The sequence below is a fragment of the Anticarsia gemmatalis genome, chromosome 24 (assembly GCF_050436995.1).
Source record: "Anticarsia gemmatalis isolate Benzon Research Colony breed Stoneville strain chromosome 24, ilAntGemm2 primary, whole genome shotgun sequence".
In the NCBI taxonomy this organism is placed as follows: domain Eukaryota; kingdom Metazoa; phylum Arthropoda; class Insecta; order Lepidoptera; family Erebidae; genus Anticarsia; species Anticarsia gemmatalis.
Window position 1 is genome coordinate 7,997,307 of NC_134768.1, and position 18,073 is coordinate 8,015,379.

At 34.8% G+C, this 18,073-nt stretch overlaps 1 protein-coding gene across 1 annotated transcript in view; it reads right to left on the reverse strand.

Annotated features, from left to right (window-relative positions):
- Nucleotides 1–427: 427 nt before the first annotated feature.
- Nucleotides 428–18,073, reverse strand: part of e (nonribosomal peptide synthetase ebony) — a 46,749-nt gene continuing 29,103 nt past the window's right edge. Inside the window, exons 2-17 of the mRNA XM_076130554.1 lie at nucleotides 11,300–11,425; nucleotides 10,053–10,200; nucleotides 9,444–9,577; nucleotides 8,905–9,081; nucleotides 8,227–8,453; nucleotides 7,550–7,826; nucleotides 6,997–7,164; nucleotides 6,392–6,550; nucleotides 5,883–6,022; nucleotides 5,559–5,649; nucleotides 5,123–5,335; nucleotides 4,552–4,693; nucleotides 4,039–4,181; nucleotides 3,411–3,563; nucleotides 2,821–2,978; nucleotides 428–2,368 (exon numbers count right to left, since the gene is read on the reverse strand). Coding sequence (XP_075986669.1) covers nucleotides 2,228–2,368; nucleotides 2,821–2,978; nucleotides 3,411–3,563; nucleotides 4,039–4,181; nucleotides 4,552–4,693; nucleotides 5,123–5,335; nucleotides 5,559–5,649; nucleotides 5,883–6,022; nucleotides 6,392–6,550; nucleotides 6,997–7,164; nucleotides 7,550–7,826; nucleotides 8,227–8,453; nucleotides 8,905–9,081; nucleotides 9,444–9,577; nucleotides 10,053–10,200; nucleotides 11,300–11,420 — 2,592 coding nt within the window. The 5' untranslated portion in view covers nucleotides 11,421–11,425 and the 3' untranslated portion in view covers nucleotides 428–2,227. The remainder of the gene's footprint in view (nucleotides 2,369–2,820; nucleotides 2,979–3,410; nucleotides 3,564–4,038; nucleotides 4,182–4,551; nucleotides 4,694–5,122; nucleotides 5,336–5,558; nucleotides 5,650–5,882; nucleotides 6,023–6,391; nucleotides 6,551–6,996; nucleotides 7,165–7,549; nucleotides 7,827–8,226; nucleotides 8,454–8,904; nucleotides 9,082–9,443; nucleotides 9,578–10,052; nucleotides 10,201–11,299; nucleotides 11,426–18,073) is intronic.

Below are 18,073 nucleotides of genomic sequence, written 5' to 3' on the forward strand. Positions count from 1 at the left end.
AAAAAAGGACGCAAATTTGCTATTAATATGCTTTTCTCCTAATAAAACTAGATTTATTGAAGAAGTTTTCAAAATCTTCGCCCGCAGAATCATTATTTTTGTCTACTACTTACTTGCTAGTTCGTTGGTAAAGCTATACACTAATAATATCAGTATTAAAATTCTTAATCTGAGGAACAATATTTTCAATTCCTTATAACATTTAATGCTCTATCAGATGAAGATTACTGTGTTAAGGGAATAGTGACATCCTTAAGGCTATTTCTTAGTTCTAAACACACATTATTAATACTATTATGAATCAAAAAGGATATTCTCCCATTATACGAAGGAACTAACTACTATTACTAAGCATTTTAGTACCTTAATTACTTAGTGTAAGTAGTACTACTGCATCAAACTACTGGTGATGAAATAAAATACAATAATAAATCAACTATCATTTATTAATAAATTACATAGTGTACTCACTAGTGTACATAGCAAGTATATACAAGCCTTATATACTTGTATACAATATTTCTACATACATACATACACTGGCATTACCACTACTATTACTAACTTAATTATATTGGAGATCTAGCTTTTATCACTATATATAATATCTTAATAGATATAGTAATTAGTATACGGAAATAGATTTTTGACATATTAGTCATCACAGCTTTAAAATAGTAATTAAATTGTTATATTTTGATCGATATGTAGTAGACGCAAAACAATACAAGTTGAAACTGACATTTATATCATATTTTTAACAGCGAATAAAGGAATTTGCGCTACGGTTAAGCACTGGATTGTAGGCATAAACCGAGCTTAAATTGTTACAAATATAGGCCTAACATTTTGATATTTAGGCAATTTACTGACAAATTATTCTTGAAGAAAAGGTTTTAGGCAAGTAATTTAGCATTTTAAGAAGTTTTATAAAGCTCATTGAATTCATCGATAGTCTACAAATATCACTGGATAGTTTACAAGTCTTACTGGATAGTTTACAAATATCACTGGCAAGAATAAATTGCAATAGTATCAAAGTTAAATCTGATATTTAAAATAATATACACAGAATTTTCGCGAGGTTATATACTAACAATACTTATTTACTAATATACATAATATTCAATAACATTTACACGAACAAAACCCGTAGAAGGTTTTCATAGCCTTAATTTAAACTGGCATTTATATAATTTCACAATATATGAATAGCTTTAAAATTTAGAGAGCGAAATGTCATAATATTTGTAATAATAGGTTATGTTTAAAGTCTGTGACTACATGCGCCATCTAGTGTTTAACACTAAAACTAGACTGCATTTTGACAAGTGCTGAATCGCGCAACCGAAATTCGTAGTCATTTTGCTCGATGCTCTTTTTGCTGCTATTTTTTTTAATTATTAGCTACACGTATACAATATACTGGGCTATATTTTGCACTATTTGTTATCAAATTCATAGGATTTAATCATAGATCCACCGGATGTTTATATCCGTAAACTGATCATTAATTTATAATAGTATGTATCCGTGCCCGCGGAATTAGACTTTAATTATCCGACATACATTAGCTTGTACAATACAATACATTAATACAATTATTCTAATACATTCAACAATTATTAACTAGGCAAGGCAGCAAAGGTACATACAATATTATCTAATACTTAGTACTACGTAACAAAGTATACATAAATGTGAAGCCAGCGCCATATTTATTTTCAAAATAGTAAGTTCTATAACCGAAAATCACGCCGAAAATAACTACGATTGGTAAAATCAGAGGGGCGATTTTGTACCATGATAAAATTTTATTGGCAACCCAATTATTTAAGAAACATCGTGATCAGCACACCCAAGCGCATTGCGCAAAGACTTCTATATATGTATAACTCAAAGGTGACTGACTGACATAGTGATCTATCAATTAGTAATAAACATAATTATAAACGACTAACGCTTGCTACTCAGAACCAAAATTCATTATTATTAAAACCGAAAAATTGTAAACATAAGAACAGCAAAATAATCAATAAAAAACATAAGTTTGAAGTCAAAAATTTAAAATTTCACACTACATTGCATCGTTAAAGATTAAATCAACATTGCTCATCATTTCCAACATCTTCATAACATTTTTGTACTAAAGGTTCAAACAGAATCTCCTACAAGGCTGGCTCCACACAACTACACTATTAAATACATTACAACTAAACTCACAGGTCTATTCAAGTGGCTTCCAACAGACGATGGCTCTCATGTCGTCGGGCGCCTTGCCGAAGATCCTCTCCCCTGAGGGGTCCACGTACTGGTTGATCTGATAGTCTAGTAGGGTCTTGTAGCCGAGCACGTCTGTGCCTAGTTGCTGCAGAAGGAAAAAATATGGAGTCAACATCGCGTATCCAAAATGGATAAAATATTTGAAAACTAGCAATTTCGTAATCCTTTTGGTTTATAAAAAAAAAGTTTAAGCCATACCTTTTGAATAATTTATTAAAATACGCTTATTATTTTCCTTGCCAACCTTTTATAAATGAGTTCTATTTAATTGGGGGCAAATTTATTGCCATATATCGGTCTTGTCACCGAAATCCCCATTCCTTTTTAAGAACATTCCCAGAGAAATTGCAGTAGCCAAGCATTTTGCCCGGCCACAAACTATACCTATCAAACCACAAGCGGTTAAAAAGCTGCAATTTTGCTCAAACAAGAAAATCACATTTTTGTTTAACCATATATTTAAAACCATCACTCCAGATCCCTTCTTCTAAAAGGTCCATAGTATTTCTTATGCTATTTTTTTAAAAGAACACGTACCTGTGTCAGTGGGCTGGTGTTGGTAGTAAAGACTCCCTTGAACCCTCGTTCAGAGGCGATGTTCATGGTGGCGTTCTCCAGCGCTCTGATGGCGGCCACGTTGTCGCGGGGAGACAGGTGCTCCGCTGTCGCCATCATGAACGAGTGGAGGACTGTGCCTGGGATAAAAAAATTAAGAGGTTTATAAAGATTTTTAAATGAATTGTGATGCACAGATCTGATGAGAATAAGAAATAACTTAATTGGTAAATATTTTAGTACTCAGAAGTAGGTTTTTCTATTTTCCAAAAACATAGTCTTTAACACTGATGTATATCGTTATCAAGAGAGTTTTTTGCATATAACTATGAGTGTTAAGTTAAACTCTTTTGTATTCTTCGACTGCTATATAGCATAGGTACTTGTATTTAGGAATGTTAAGGTCTTGCAGACGTAGTCTTCAACAGATTATACCAGCTTTTGCTAGTGGAAAAAAGTAATCAGGCACCAGAATGTTAACACAAAGCAAAAGTGGCTCAATCTTTATTACTTTTATGATGCAAAATTCAGAACACTTTTAGAACACGCCTAAAGTTATTGATAATACATACCGGTGCCAGGAGGCAGCATGGAGTCCCTCACAGATCCCTCCACGAACTCGAGGAACATCATGATCTTCATGAGTCCGCCGAACTGTGCGACGTCCACGTCGGGCTCCGCGCGAGCGTCGAAGTTCAGCGCTACTGCTACTGGAGATGATGACTCTGTAGAAAACAGAACAATATCAAGAATATGAATATATAGTTATGGCTCAACTTGGGTGTATTTTCGCATCTGCCTGCATCTTCTGGTATAACAGGCGTGAAGGACATATACATATGTCCTCTCTAAAATTTCGTAACAATCAACTTAATCATTATCAGTGGCTTAACCCTGCCTCTGTAAAGACACGACCGAGGAAGGTCTGGCGACAAACTGTAGGCGCTACGTGTTATTTTGGGTCAGAGGTCTTTTAAATAAATCACGACAATGGATCCAATATAACACAAAATGAAAGCAAAGAATAAGCAACTGCTTTGTATAGACAATCTCTGAATCAACAAGAAGATAGAAAGTTATGTGAAGGTTCTAGATTTATTCATGCTCATATAAAGATAATGCAACAAAAAAGGAAATGTTTTTAGATATGATTAAAATTACATAACATAAGATATATATGATCATAGAACACTATCTCACCATCTTTGAGTACAACACTGAGACGAGCTTCAAGTAACGCGAGCCAGGTCTCACTGATGAGTCCCGCGTAGTCCTTGATGTCGATCTCATGCTTCAAGAACTGCTCCAACTCCGCCTTGTTGTAGAACGATGATACTATCATCCTGGAGGAGACGAAAACATTATATTTTGGCCCATTGTAATATAATGCACGTGTTTTTTGTGGTTCCTAAAATGTTTGATCATTTTTTCCTGCATAATTGTATATCAATATATTGCAATAGGCTTGCTACTTATTATGTGGTACTGTTTCTTTCTTTTGTATAATCCACTGCGACTAATTATTCCATTAGTTGATATTAGTCTCAAATTGGTTTTTGACGTCATACATTCAATGACGAAATTAAGCAGTTTTGTCTGATTTCAAATCAAAATACAAATCCGAATGATTCAATAATTTAGTCACTTTGTTGTCAATCCATGATACCTAAATGAACAAGGCTGACTGATTACTGTACTGATAGGTGTACTTACTCAATAACTTTGTCTTTGTGTTCATCAGCGAGTGGCTCAGCGGTGAACTGCGGCTCGTCTTCATCTGAGCTGGAGTTGGGATCTGTGCTCATGTGTGACAGCACCTCGCCCAAGTTAGCGGCGCCGAGGAAGTCACTGATCTCTGTAGAAAAACATTTATTTTGAATTATTATCAAGCTTTCTTTTATTTTAGAAGCGGTCCTACTCGCATAATAATGTTTGTTTTTTGTCTGTGCTGTTATTGTAACATTCGTTTGAATTATTTAATTCGTCGTATGGTTAGTGGTTAACCTAGTGTCAAAGTTCTTCAAGCCGCGCGGAGTCCTTATGTCAAGTCATAACTATGCTAGTCTTTTTAAACCAAGCCCTATACGCATTTAATACTACATGAGTTTGATATTTGAGTACATGTTTTCTAAATTCATCAGATTTTTTTGTTTCAAATTGAAATTTACAGCTTGAGTTCTAAGCATAAAGTATTTTCGTAAACATAACTATGAAAAAAATTTTTCTTTTGTACAAGTCTGTCTACACATTTGGGTAAAAACAACTAATCACCATTTTAACTTACCAATATAATATCCCTGGTCCCTCAACCGAGTAATGGTATAGATGGAGTTGAGTGAGTTCCCTCCGAGCTCGTAGAAGCCAGCCCTCACGGAGATAGCTCCCCGCGCGGCCCTCCCGAGGACCTCTCCTACAGTCTCGAACAGAACCTTAGCGGCCGCCATGTCTTCAGGCTTTACGGAGGAATAGTCCAGATCTAGAGGAATCTCGGAGTCATCTGCAAGAAAAACAGGAGTAATTTGTTGTACTTCGAAATATTGGCTTGCAAATTGTTATATGTAGTGACTGCGAGAGATGGATTTTCGAGCAAAATAACTTATTTCTGTTACTTCAGCACGACATATTGTAGGTAGGTAGTCGAAAAAAATATAAGATTGAATAATTGTTCCTATTTTAATGATTAAATAGACCAACTTTAGTATGTTCGAGTGTAAACTTACCATTATTATTGGTGTTTTCATACATTTTAAGCAGCGCCTGTCTGTCAACCTTTCCGTTCACCAAAAGCGGAACAGTTTCGATTTCAATCACCTGAAAATAAACATTGTAGAATGAAAACTAGAGAACTACGAGAGGATTTTTAAAAGGATGTTGTATTCCTATTTTCTCTAGAATGATTTTTGCTCAGCCACTATCATGGTTTTCAAGTTCCCTCTTATACGGATCGGTGGTGGACAACAGCTTAAATTATAAAATAAACACTTATCCAGAAATCATGGAAAGGTCCTAACAGAATAATTTTTTGAAACGTAACTGTTGCTTACCTGCGGGATCATGTAGTGTGTAAGGCAGTTCTTAAGTTGAGCCTCAACGTGGTGAGCTGATGTCCTGGCTGCCGGGTCCAGGGTCACGAATGACAGGATTTCTGGGTTTCCACGCTCCAGACCGTAGCAGAGGACTACGCCTGTTGGGAAATAAATACTTTAGAAATAATGCAATAATATGGAATTTAAATCGTCTGTTCGATATTTTCGTATTCGTTGCAAAACTCCTACAAGAATTTTGATAGCAATATCACTTTTGAACTTTTAATATGTTGGCTATAAAATGAATTTATTGTTTGAATCATTGAACCCATTTTTTTATGAAATGTTTCTATCTTTAAAGTAATTGCTTGAATTATATCATTTGCCACTGATATAGTAATTTTTTGGGCAGTCATCAACCATATTCAGGTCTTAATATTAGGGCAGATATAATAATGCTCTCGGGTCTCTACAAAGGCTTATTGGAAAAAGACATGATTTTACGTTCGTATGTATATAATGCTTACACTTATCAACTCCCTTAATGCTGTTGACAGCTCGGTCCACCTCCTGCAGGTCGACCCTGTGACCTCTAATCTTGACCTGAGAGTCAGTCCGTCCCGCGAACAGGACCATTCCCTTCTGCAGCACGCCGAAGTCTCCCGTACGGTACAGACGACCGAAGTCTGGAGACAAAATAAATAGGTAAGCTGTATTTTTATCCGATTCCAAAAAAGGAGGAGGTTCTCAATTCGACAGTATTTTTTAAAAGGTTGGTTAAATATTTTGAGGTGCTAGATTTCAGAAATCGTTTTTTTTTAAGCTTACGTTTTTATAATCTTCTTCTCAAAGAACAATCTTATTACAGTGTTTCTGGTTTTTGCAAAGTGAAAAGATTTCAACTTTAATTTATTGGTAGTACATTAAAAGAATACTAAATACTAAGCTAACTAATTGTTTATTATGTATTTTAATCAATTTTCAGCTATTCGTTCTGACATTGCCACATAAATGAAAAAGCAACTTTTTAATGTGGTCTTGCGATTGTTTATTTTCGTAATTTCTCACCCCTTGCTCAATTATAGCTTCATTAAAAATTACCCTATCACAAAAAGTCAATTCTGGTATTTACCTGGGTGTGCAGCATGAGGATTATCCACAAACTTGTCGGCACCCTGTCCGCCCACGTACCCCGCTGCCAGGTTACATCCAGACACCCACACTTCGCCCGGCTCTGACTCCCGGGCTGGGTTCATCTCCTCGTCCAGAAGGTACACTGCACAGTTGTCTAGGGGAGCACCTGCGTACACGAAATAAGGTTTTAAAATTTGCCTTTGAATGATTTATGACTTTTTATTACACTTTTTTTCTTTTTACATTCAATGTCTGTCCATGAAAATAATTAAAATGTAATCTAGGTGCTTTGAATCTGTTTGTATGAAAATAGGTAATTTATTGGCAGGAATCGAAAAATCTAAGTTGATTTTACGAAAAGCTTTGTAAACTTTACATAATATAACACTTACTAAATAATCACCAAATATATTTTTTATAAAAGTCTAAAAACGACAACGGGTAACTTCACTCGCAGGTAGGTAGTAAATTTTTCTGACATTTTATCTATAGTATGTAACTATAAGTGGCTAAAATCTCTGCTAAACACACTATAATACATGAAAACTTACCAATAGGTACAGTAGGATGAATATCTAATTGGCTGGTCTTCTCCAACACATAATAAGTCACATCTCCCATCACCTCCGTACTGCCATAGAAGTTAGCCAGCTTGTACCCGTTGTGGTCTCCGAAATACTTGAAGAACTGAGCAGCTAAGTCCTTGCTGAGGGTCTCTCCGGAACAGACCCATAGTTTGAGGTGCTGGAGAGGTCTTTCGGAGGGCTTGAGGGAGAGGTACATGAGGATGGAACGAAGGAGGGTCGGGACTAGGACTAGTCGTTGGATCTGAAAAGAAAATTTTTATTGTTGTTAGTTTCTTATGTTATGATAGTGTGTAGTGTATTTTAGGAGATTTACATTAAGTATTTCGGGATTATTTTAGTCCCAAAATATATGACTTCAATAAATATCGGCGCCACCAAATATGAGTTTCATTTTGTTAGCAAATATCAGTAGAGCTATTTTCTTTTGTCAATTTTGAGTACTACGTTTCGGACATGTAAAATTAGTTGAAGAAGTAGGTCTTACGAAATACACTAAAAGACATGAGATTTTTTTTCAATATTCGATAGTGGTAGAAAATCTTTCCACAGGAAATTCTATTCTTAAATAAAAATGTATAGAAATTGTTTCAAAAGTCATGATTCAAGGTACATTCGACAATTTCAAAAGTCATGATTCTTACCTGATTCTCACTCAAAAGCTTCACAAGTTTCTGCGGGTCCCTAATAGTCTCTCTGGACAGGATCCACAGAGTCCTGCCATGGAGCAGTGGTCCCCATATCTCACAGACTGAGTCCACGAAGGTGAGAGCTGTCTTCCATACACAGTTGGTCTCGGTGTCTGCGTAAGGGAAGGTATGGAACTGCCACCAGAGACGGTTGCAGATCGCTGAGTAGGGGAGACGAACACCTGCGAAAAAAAATGATAGCCATTGTCACTATTTGTTTTCTGTAGAAGTTTTTTTTTTTACCCGAAGCAACTAATTCTGGTTCGGACAAGTATTTGTTTCTTGTGGGAATCGAACCGACTTCCCGACGCACTGATAGTGTGGGGACCAACTAACCATTACGTTACGGAGGCCGTCGATTTATAGTTTAAATAAAGCCATAGAAGGTATGACTATGTGATATAAATATTCTTAGAATTTAGCGTAGAAGCTAATTATTAAGCAGAGTTTGTTCACAGTCGACGTTTTATGTCAACAGTACAATACGAGTAATTTTCATTTAACAAAAGTTGTCGACGATAATAAACTATTGATCGTTATAATTATGGCCCTGCATACTTATTGACATCAATAATTTACTTAAGATAATGTCCCAAAAGCATTAACAAAACATTTACTTCATCATCTACATACCTTTAGGTACCCCAGTGCTTCCAGAAGTATACAACACAATAGCAATGCTATCGTTTCTAGAGACGGACAACACTTCTCCATCTTGAATGTTCTCAGCTGATATTCCGCTTGCTTCATGGGATAATTCCTCGAAAGATACAGCAGGAACGCCACTCGCGGAGAACATACCGGGATTTGCTGAAAGGCAATTGTAATATCTATTGTTGAATGTGAAAGTATAGTCGTGAAGAAGTTATTTTTATTAATATTATGTCGATCTTTATGTTATTGTCTTAGGATTTTGAGTAATATTGGGGTAAATTTTTAAATCGTGTTTGTCATATACTATTAAATAATTACTTAAATGAAATATTTATTTATTTATATTGTTATAACATTATATTTTCAAATTTATTTTGCCATCAAATCTGCAATTTTTCCATACTTTACTGGTACATTTATATGGTATTATACTAGAGGCAATTTCAAACATAAGAATTTAGAGAATTCGTTTGAGTTGGTGGACTTCTATTGAACAACTACAGTATTTTGTTTCTTACCTGTATCATCGTAAATGATAAGAGCCGGCTCAGCGTCTTTCAAGATGTGTGAGATCCTAGCTTGAGGGAAGCTCGGCTCCATGGGCACGTAGGCCGCTCCTGCCTTCCACGTCGCGAGGAGTGTCATAATTGTACTGAAAATACAACATTATTATTAATTCACAGTTAAAGTTCGGACGTATTCAATGTGGCGTACGGCTTATTTATTTATTTATTTATTTAAACTTCTTATACAATTTGTATAAAGGCGGACTTAATGCCTAAGGCATTTTCTGCCAGTCTACCTTGGGGTGATGCAGAGATTAAATGGCTTATGGCGTATAATAGATAGGCGCGTTTCCTATTTGTATATTTTCTTATATTTAGAATCTACCAGGGTGATTAAAACATTTTTTTGCTCAGTTGTCGTTATTTGTGCGATCCACAAATAATTTTTTCGTGTCTGGTTGTGTTTTGTGTCCGTTTATATGTTTGTAAAAGTCCCCGCGACACAAGAGCAATTCTTAGTGCGGGTGTTGTCTTTTAAAAAGACAAAAAAAAATATACGTTAATTCCGATCAAATTTAACGAAATACATGCCTGAATGTATAATACTTAAGTATAACTTACTTGTGTGTCGGTTGCATACACACAGCAATCACATAGTCTCCATCTCTGTTGGTGCCGCTTGGTCGTGCGCGTGAAGTTATAGCTCTAGCCAGCGCATTGGTGCGAGCGGCCAGCTCGTTATACGTCACACAAACGCTACTTGTTTCATCTGAAAAATAAATAACATCCTTGATATTGAATTTTTTCACAAATCTCCCACGTTTTAGTACAATTCTTTGTTGTAGATGTAAGGATAACTGTTTCAAAATTGTGTTACGAAGGTCCAAAGTTCCAATTCAACAAGTGGTCATTAGATTTCGATTATATCATTGTAGCCGGCTTAAAAAAAAAGAGAAGGAATATTTTTTTGTACATCTATGGTTGCTCTTAAGTAACGTAAAACAATATCTATAAAAATTAATGAAACAAAAGTAGCGTGAAATGTGTGTGAAATTCTTTGGTGTCTGTCTGTCTTCATAAGAAAAGGCGTGATTTGATGTCAATATGCTAGTTAAGAAACCAAAGACTTATCTAGCAGATACTCTACAGAATATAGAAGCAACAAACTTGCTGACACTGTTGACAATCAAATTAGAAAAAAAACAATGCATAATCAACAATCATCACGTAATAAAAATATCAATTAGTTTACAACTACGATAATTTCAATTGAACAACGAGGGTAAATAAGTGAATAATCACAGCTACACTGTCCATGGTAATTTTATGTGAGAACAGAGTAATTGTGCAGAGCAACATGCAATCATAGGACATGAACGACCCGGTTTGAAATAGAGTCAATTGCTCATTCATATCTATGCCGTGATCCAAATGTCTAATGATATTCTCTTTACTAATCATATCCAGTAGCGTGATTCTCTGCTTTCGGTACTGAGTATCGAGAGTCTGACATTTAAAATGTACTGCCAAAATAGTTCAATTTAGTTCATTCGCTAAACCGATTATCAAGCTTTTCTATAGCTGTTTTCGATAGCGAGCCGGTTGTCGGTATTCGACAGTGGTAAAATATGTGATTTTGTATACACCACTTTTCTAAAAGAAAAACGCTTTGAGCGTTTGGTACAATTTCATGTGTTCTTTAGTGACATTGATTTATATGTTTGCAAGCATTTTGGAATTACCTTTTTTCAGATTTCAGGGAGCTAAACACACTTCTTTTACACAAGTCAGTACTTTATTAAAGGTAGATTTTAGGAGAAATAATTTAATTTTATAGTAAAAGTTCACTCAGTTTCTTTTGCACTTACCAGCATAAACCAGCGCTGTGTTCTCACTATTGGCCAGTCTAGCCAGGTGTTTTGTCAGCGGTGCCGTCGGTACCAGACTGCGAGGACCGCTCACCACAGACACACGCGGCAACGAACCCATCTTTACTGAAACAATACAAACATAAAATATAAAACTCCAGACCTATTCATAGGCTACAAACTCGGCTTCGAAAGGAAAGAAAAAAGAATTCCTGTTCTGCAACAAGGAATATTATGCTGTCTTTGACGTGTATCGACAAAAATACTTTCGAGCATCACTTATAATTGAATGATAAAATCCCCTGTATGTAGGTCTTTTCGCAAACGTTCTTATTGACTCTCTCGCTTGGATTAACAGATTGTCATTCCTGTGATGTTTTTTTCTATTGTGGCAAGGATTTTCAAGCTATCAATTTTGAAATTCTGCTTAGAAAGGCAAGTTTCTTAAACCAGATTTTCTCTCGTAAACAAGTAACGCGTAACAGAGTTAGATGTCTTGAAGTAAAAAATGAGGGTAATCTTCTAGGTGCCGTGGCAATGAACCAATGACGTGGCGCATTTTCTTACTAGATTGTTGCATTTAACTACGATTTGTTATGAAGATGAAATAAAAGATATTTGCAGCATTTTGTTTTGTTCATTGAGTCATTGACTTAGGACTGCTGCATTTTTGCTATGTTTTTTTAACTACTAGTCCCAGGTTCCATTTGGGTCGGGCAAAGTACTATAAGTCTATTTAAATAGTTCTCGATAGTAGCCCGCAGCTTTGAAACGTGCTCAGTAATTGGCAACCATTCACCATTTCAATGGCGAAATGTGTGTGTATTTTATGCACCTCTGCCTACACCTTATAACATGCTATGTAATATTATAAAACACTTGCAATGCGAAAATATCATCAAGTGACCTCACGGGCTGACTGATCTCTTATTTCCGAAACTTTGGGTAAACCTTAAAACTAACTACATTATAAATACTATGGAATACGAAAGTTTAAAAGTTAGGAACTATTTTACCAAGTTCGTCTAGTCACGATAACTCACAACATTGCGCGGAAAATAATCGTAAATAATGAAAAACAATGTATTCGTGCCCCAGTATTGATTATTCATAAAACAATTACGTCTAGATTGTCTATTAATTACTGTACAGACAATATCTTAACAGATTTTAATAGCAGCCCGCGAGATCAATAGTCTTCTGTGAAATATTTACATTTTATACTTTATGTAATTGATCAATTAGTGATAGTTTTACTGTAACTGTCGCTAGATACCGCTATTGGGACTTTGTTTCTATAATTTATGATTTCAATATTGTTCATCGTCGAATAATTTTTACGATACCATAACCGATACCTAATTATTTAACTTAAATCAGGGCCGATTTTTCTGTTGTTAGATAACATATTAAAGAAAACGTTACGATTTTGAAATGTTTACGTTAAGTAAATGACAGTGTCTGAAAAGGCTTGTTTTACTTTTAAGCTCCAGAATTTATAAATAAACGCATCCTCTAGTTGTGATTCTATACTATATATATACTATATATTTATATTTATATATTTATAATATTATAAAGCTGAAGAGTTTGTTTGTTTGTTTGTTTGAACGCGCTAATCTCGGGAACTGCTGGTCCGATTTGAAAAATTCTTTCAGTGTTAGATAGCCCATTTATCGAGGAAGGCTATAGGCTATACATCATCACGCTACGACCAATAGGAGCAGAGTAACAGTGAAAAATGTTACAAAAACGGGGAAAATTATGATTATCTTAAGTGACGCAAGCGAAGTTGCGCGGGTCAGCTAGTAATAAATAAATATGCAAAATTTTATATGTGGCTCCGTAAAAAGATCTAGGCTAAGTTTTACTTCGTCTAAATATCCATTAGAAGCGGAATTTTGACAGCAGTTTTAAGTATTTACGCACATTTTGGCACTTTATTCAGGAGATAATTAATCTGACGCTTGACTGGCCCTTGAAGTCATAAATTATACTTAATATCTCATAATTCTAGCAAAAATGCCTGCAACAATTAAGTCTTAATCTCGATGTGCCTTGAGCCACTTAGTTAAACGAAGGACATAATTACTTAAAGGTACATATTAGTGCTCAGCTATTTATTAACTGTTATTATACAAACCGTGAATTATGAATTACGTGAGGTTGTTGTCTTAGTTACAAGATAATGTATTATGAATGTTGCGATATAAATAGCGTACCCGTTAAAAATAGCTTTATTTATACCTATTGTTTATTGCTATTGATAATTTTGAATCCGAATCTATTGAACACTTTTACGTTTTAAAGCATATAAAGAACTACCCAAAGTAGTTCTTAATGAGCATAAATATAAGTTTCCGTGTACGACAAATCTTTCTTACGTTGGACGTAGCTGAGCAGAAAGGCCCCACTTTGGCCGCAGTGGAGCTAGGTATGCTTGGCAATCATTCTCCTGAGGGTCAAATCTATGATGTAGTGAAATCCCTATATTTAAAATGTACATGGAAACTAGTTTTCCTACCACCTCGACTCAACCCACAGTATGAAGAGTGTCAAAATTTACCCTCAGGAGAATGATAACATGCCTTGACTCCATTGTGGTGGCAGTGTGGATTGGGTCCTTTCTGCGTAGCTAGGACCGTTTGGTATAGACGTGTCACCTTCGTGACGAATATTGGTGAAACAATTCTGATGGTGATTACGGGTAATAGGAATCGTAGAAACCCTTCGATCACCACTTTTAGTTCATGGAAATTTAATGTGAGATGTTGATGACAGTTAAAACGACTGGAGGACTGGCATGGCAATGACAGGGACGGGTTAACGGTGAAACGAGTCGTGTACTGTAAACCTAGCATATTTATTGTAGTCCATAGCCAGCTGCGCTCACCGGTCGGAAAAACGATCTGTGAGTGAAGCAACCATTGGCGCGGTCATTCCATAGATGGGTGACCGCATAGTGGTATTTGAACTGGGCGTCTCCGTGCTTCGGAGGGCACGATAAAAGTCGGTCCCGGTTGTTGTCTACTAAGATAACTGTCGTTAAGCCACGTCAAAGGCCTCTCGGGCGGCTTGAACTTTGACACTAGGTTGACCACTAACCATACGACAAACAAACAAACAACAACAACATTGTAGTCTAGATGTTCATAATTTTAATGATTGAATCAATAATCATTTATATCAAAATCTAGTTAAATATAGACTTATTATCTCGAAACAAAGCACACTCACGAAACATACACAATTATGTCCGTTTTCATAAGAATTAGTTTACAGTAAAACATGTGATGATTAATTGTATAATATAACGCTATACAATGCTTGAAGGCTGTTTGCAACAAAACAAATTAACTTATTCAGTTCAAGTTTCATTACTTTAATTTAGAATTATAAGGATTTTGTTAATAATTATTATAGAGTAAGATTACAGAGAGAATTGAGGAATGTCTAACTTTTGGAGAATTCAGCGATGGTTTTTTGATACCTACTGCTGTCATCCACTGATTTTGTCTGAAAAAAATGCTGACTAATCGTTTCCATGGCTCGGCAACAGTTCTTTAAAACGTTACAACCATTGCACAAAGTAGAAGGAGCCTGCTTTATATAAAACTAAAACATAATATTAATGCAGGGAATAAAAATCACCCTGTAAGTTTAAGAAAATTATCATGTTTTCAACCATATAGTATTATTTAGTAGTAGTAAGCTTATCTCATACTGCCCGTCACTTATGCGTAGACAAAAACCAAATAAATAGTAGCAAAGTGTAAATAAGTAAGTTAAATGTTTATTTGTGTTTTTCTTTGGTGTTTATTATTTATTTTTTTGTTTTTAGAAAGATTATGAAGCGCACTATCTCACTTTCACTATCGCTTTGGGTTTACCTGTAATGTTAGATGTAAGTTGTAAATAATAAATTAATTAAGGTCTAATTCTGCATGTTCTTTCGAAGAACCGGAGTAGGCTTACTTTGTAGTTTAATATAGGAACACATTACCATTTCCGGCACTTCAATAGATTATTTATCTCAAAACGCAAGTCATACTGAGGGTGCAAGCCAGTTTGCAAATCTCTTTATTAAACAAATATGAGGAAATACGCACTAATGGAATAATTTTATTCGTTTTGATGGCATGATGTTACGATGCAAGTATATTACATCAGTGCGATTATAAACGTATTAGTAGTGCATATTTACTTGATCGGTTTATTATGCTCTCGATAAAGTAGTAACTGGAATAGAAATCGTTTATGTGGGACGAAAGGGAAAAGAATGAATATTAAATGGGAATGAGTAAGAAAACAATAGATGTCGGGAAAAGTTGTGAAAAGTCGAATGAGAGATTGTAAAACAGAAAAAAAACTAAGTTCTAACTAATTTGGAGCCTGTTTCCTTTACTTAAGTAAAACTAGAGTTATTTAAAAGAGCTTGAACTAATAAGAGGAAAATTATTATTATTAATTGCAAAATGCAAAATAGAAAAACAAAATTAAATGTCTACAAGTTGTAAAATCACACGTACATTTTTTTGTTTTTAATTTTTATGAAATCTACGTCTTAGCCTTCAAAAATAAAATCATTTAAATTCACTGAAAAAAGCAACGAATTTGACAACAATTTGTTCGCTTTATTCACGATACATTGCGGGCTCACACTTACAAGTCTATATCACCAACTTCCGAAAACCGTTAATGAAGTAGTTACCACCGTAGTTTTAGCATATTTTGCTCGTGTTTGAAAAGATTATTCTCACGTATCTTAGTCGGTCAGTAGAGCTTGCGTGACCCGATGACGTAACAGCAAACGATGTTCTAGGAATAATTGATTTACAAATACCACGCTTACTTGAATTGAAATCACCAGCTGAGAAGACGAGTTATCAAGAAAAAATATTTACTAAAGAAACATTATTGCAGTTCTTCACGAACTAATGGTAAATTGAAAGAAACATTCTTATGAAAGACACACAAATAGTTTGTAAACTGAATTTACACTCAAGCATATTATTGTTGATATTATTTACACTTAAATCTTTGATCTTAGCCGAAGTCTTGGTCAAAATTACTCAAAATCAATTCCATAATAAAAGCATTGTTAATAACGAATGCCCGTGTGTCAATCTGTATGTTCCTTTGTTAGGGTAAACGAACGAACCGATTGATAATCCGCAAGCGAAGATATGTCTCAAATATCGATCCTTTAGTGATTGTATTAGGAGATGAAAGTTGGGAGGCAAGCAGAGCCGCATGACTCAGTTAAGTAAAATTCGAAAGGACATTACAATAACAATCATCATCATTCAAAGAAAATTAAAATATAATTAATTGATGTAATTTGAATAATAACAGGCAAAAGGAACAATGCTGTAATAAATTCTCATCCGTCTATTCGTACTTGACCAATTCAGAATTAATTAAGATTTACTCAATGAAAACCTTATTAGTATTCAGAAGATGATCGGAAATGTAATTGAAACGATGACCGTGTTATAGATGGCACTAGTTACGCAGCAAGTATATTTATTTATTTACTTAGACTGTTCACCACTTTTAAATAAGCATCATTTAGCTTTACCTCTTTGCGTTTTCTAATTTACATTATAGTATCATTAGAAGCCCAATTGTAAATATATTATGTATGATAAGTGTAATATATGATATACTAGCTTCTACCCGCGATTTCGTCCGCCACCTAAACTTTTCCTTGGGAATGTGTCATTTTCCTGGGATAACAAGTAGCCTATGTCCGTTCTCGGGTATCAAAATATCTCCATACCAAATTTCATGCAAATTGGTTCAGTAGGTTAGGCGTGATTGAGTAACAGACAGACAGACAGACAGAGTTACTTTCGCATTTAAAATATTAGTATGGATTATGATAAGTCGTTCACACGACAAAATAACTAGAAATAGCCAAAAGTTTGGTGAATTAACATAGTAAATGATAAAACGCTGTTGTATTTCATACAAAAATTATGTTCGTGTTTAAGTATATTAAAAAAAATGATTCTATAGAATACATTTGGATAAATATCACGGGTAAAAAGGTACTATATTGAATGATAAACATAATTAAAATTAATTATAGCCAAAAAATTAAGGTCTAAAGCCATAAATATACAAAACAATAAAACCTTTAGTACCTATAAAGGCATAATTATATCCATTTTGTCCTTAAATGAACTTTGTTAAGTAACGTTGGCGTGCACTATTGATTCTTCCAAGAAACTATTTCAATATTACAATGATCTTAAAACAAGAAATCCGAGACATTTTATGCGATGAAAAGTATTCATAAAGTTGCTCGAAAACCTATTTTTCAGCAAAATATATTCAGTAGTTAATTATCCCCGGTTTCTGGGGTACATTTAACGGTAGTTTATCTATTCAATAGCATCAAAACTCATACAAAAAAAACGCTATTGAATAAATAAACGACCGCTAAATGTACTCAGAAACCGGTGTAAAATGTAAATGAATCATGCAACTGTCTGTTTGCATGTTCTCTCAAAAAACGGTATTAGAATCCAATACTTAACAACCCCCAATTGTTTCTTTTAAAGGTTTTATATACATGATTGACCCCTCTATAAACTTATCATGTGTTAACATAGAATAACCACCATTTTTTTTTTTACCCTTTACTGAACAAGGATCTCCTCCCAAACGAGGGAGAGGTTAGGTCTCGAGTCCACCACGCTGGCCAAGTGCGGCTTGGGTACTTCGCATTCAATTAAGTAAGGTACCTATTTATTTCTGTTAACATTG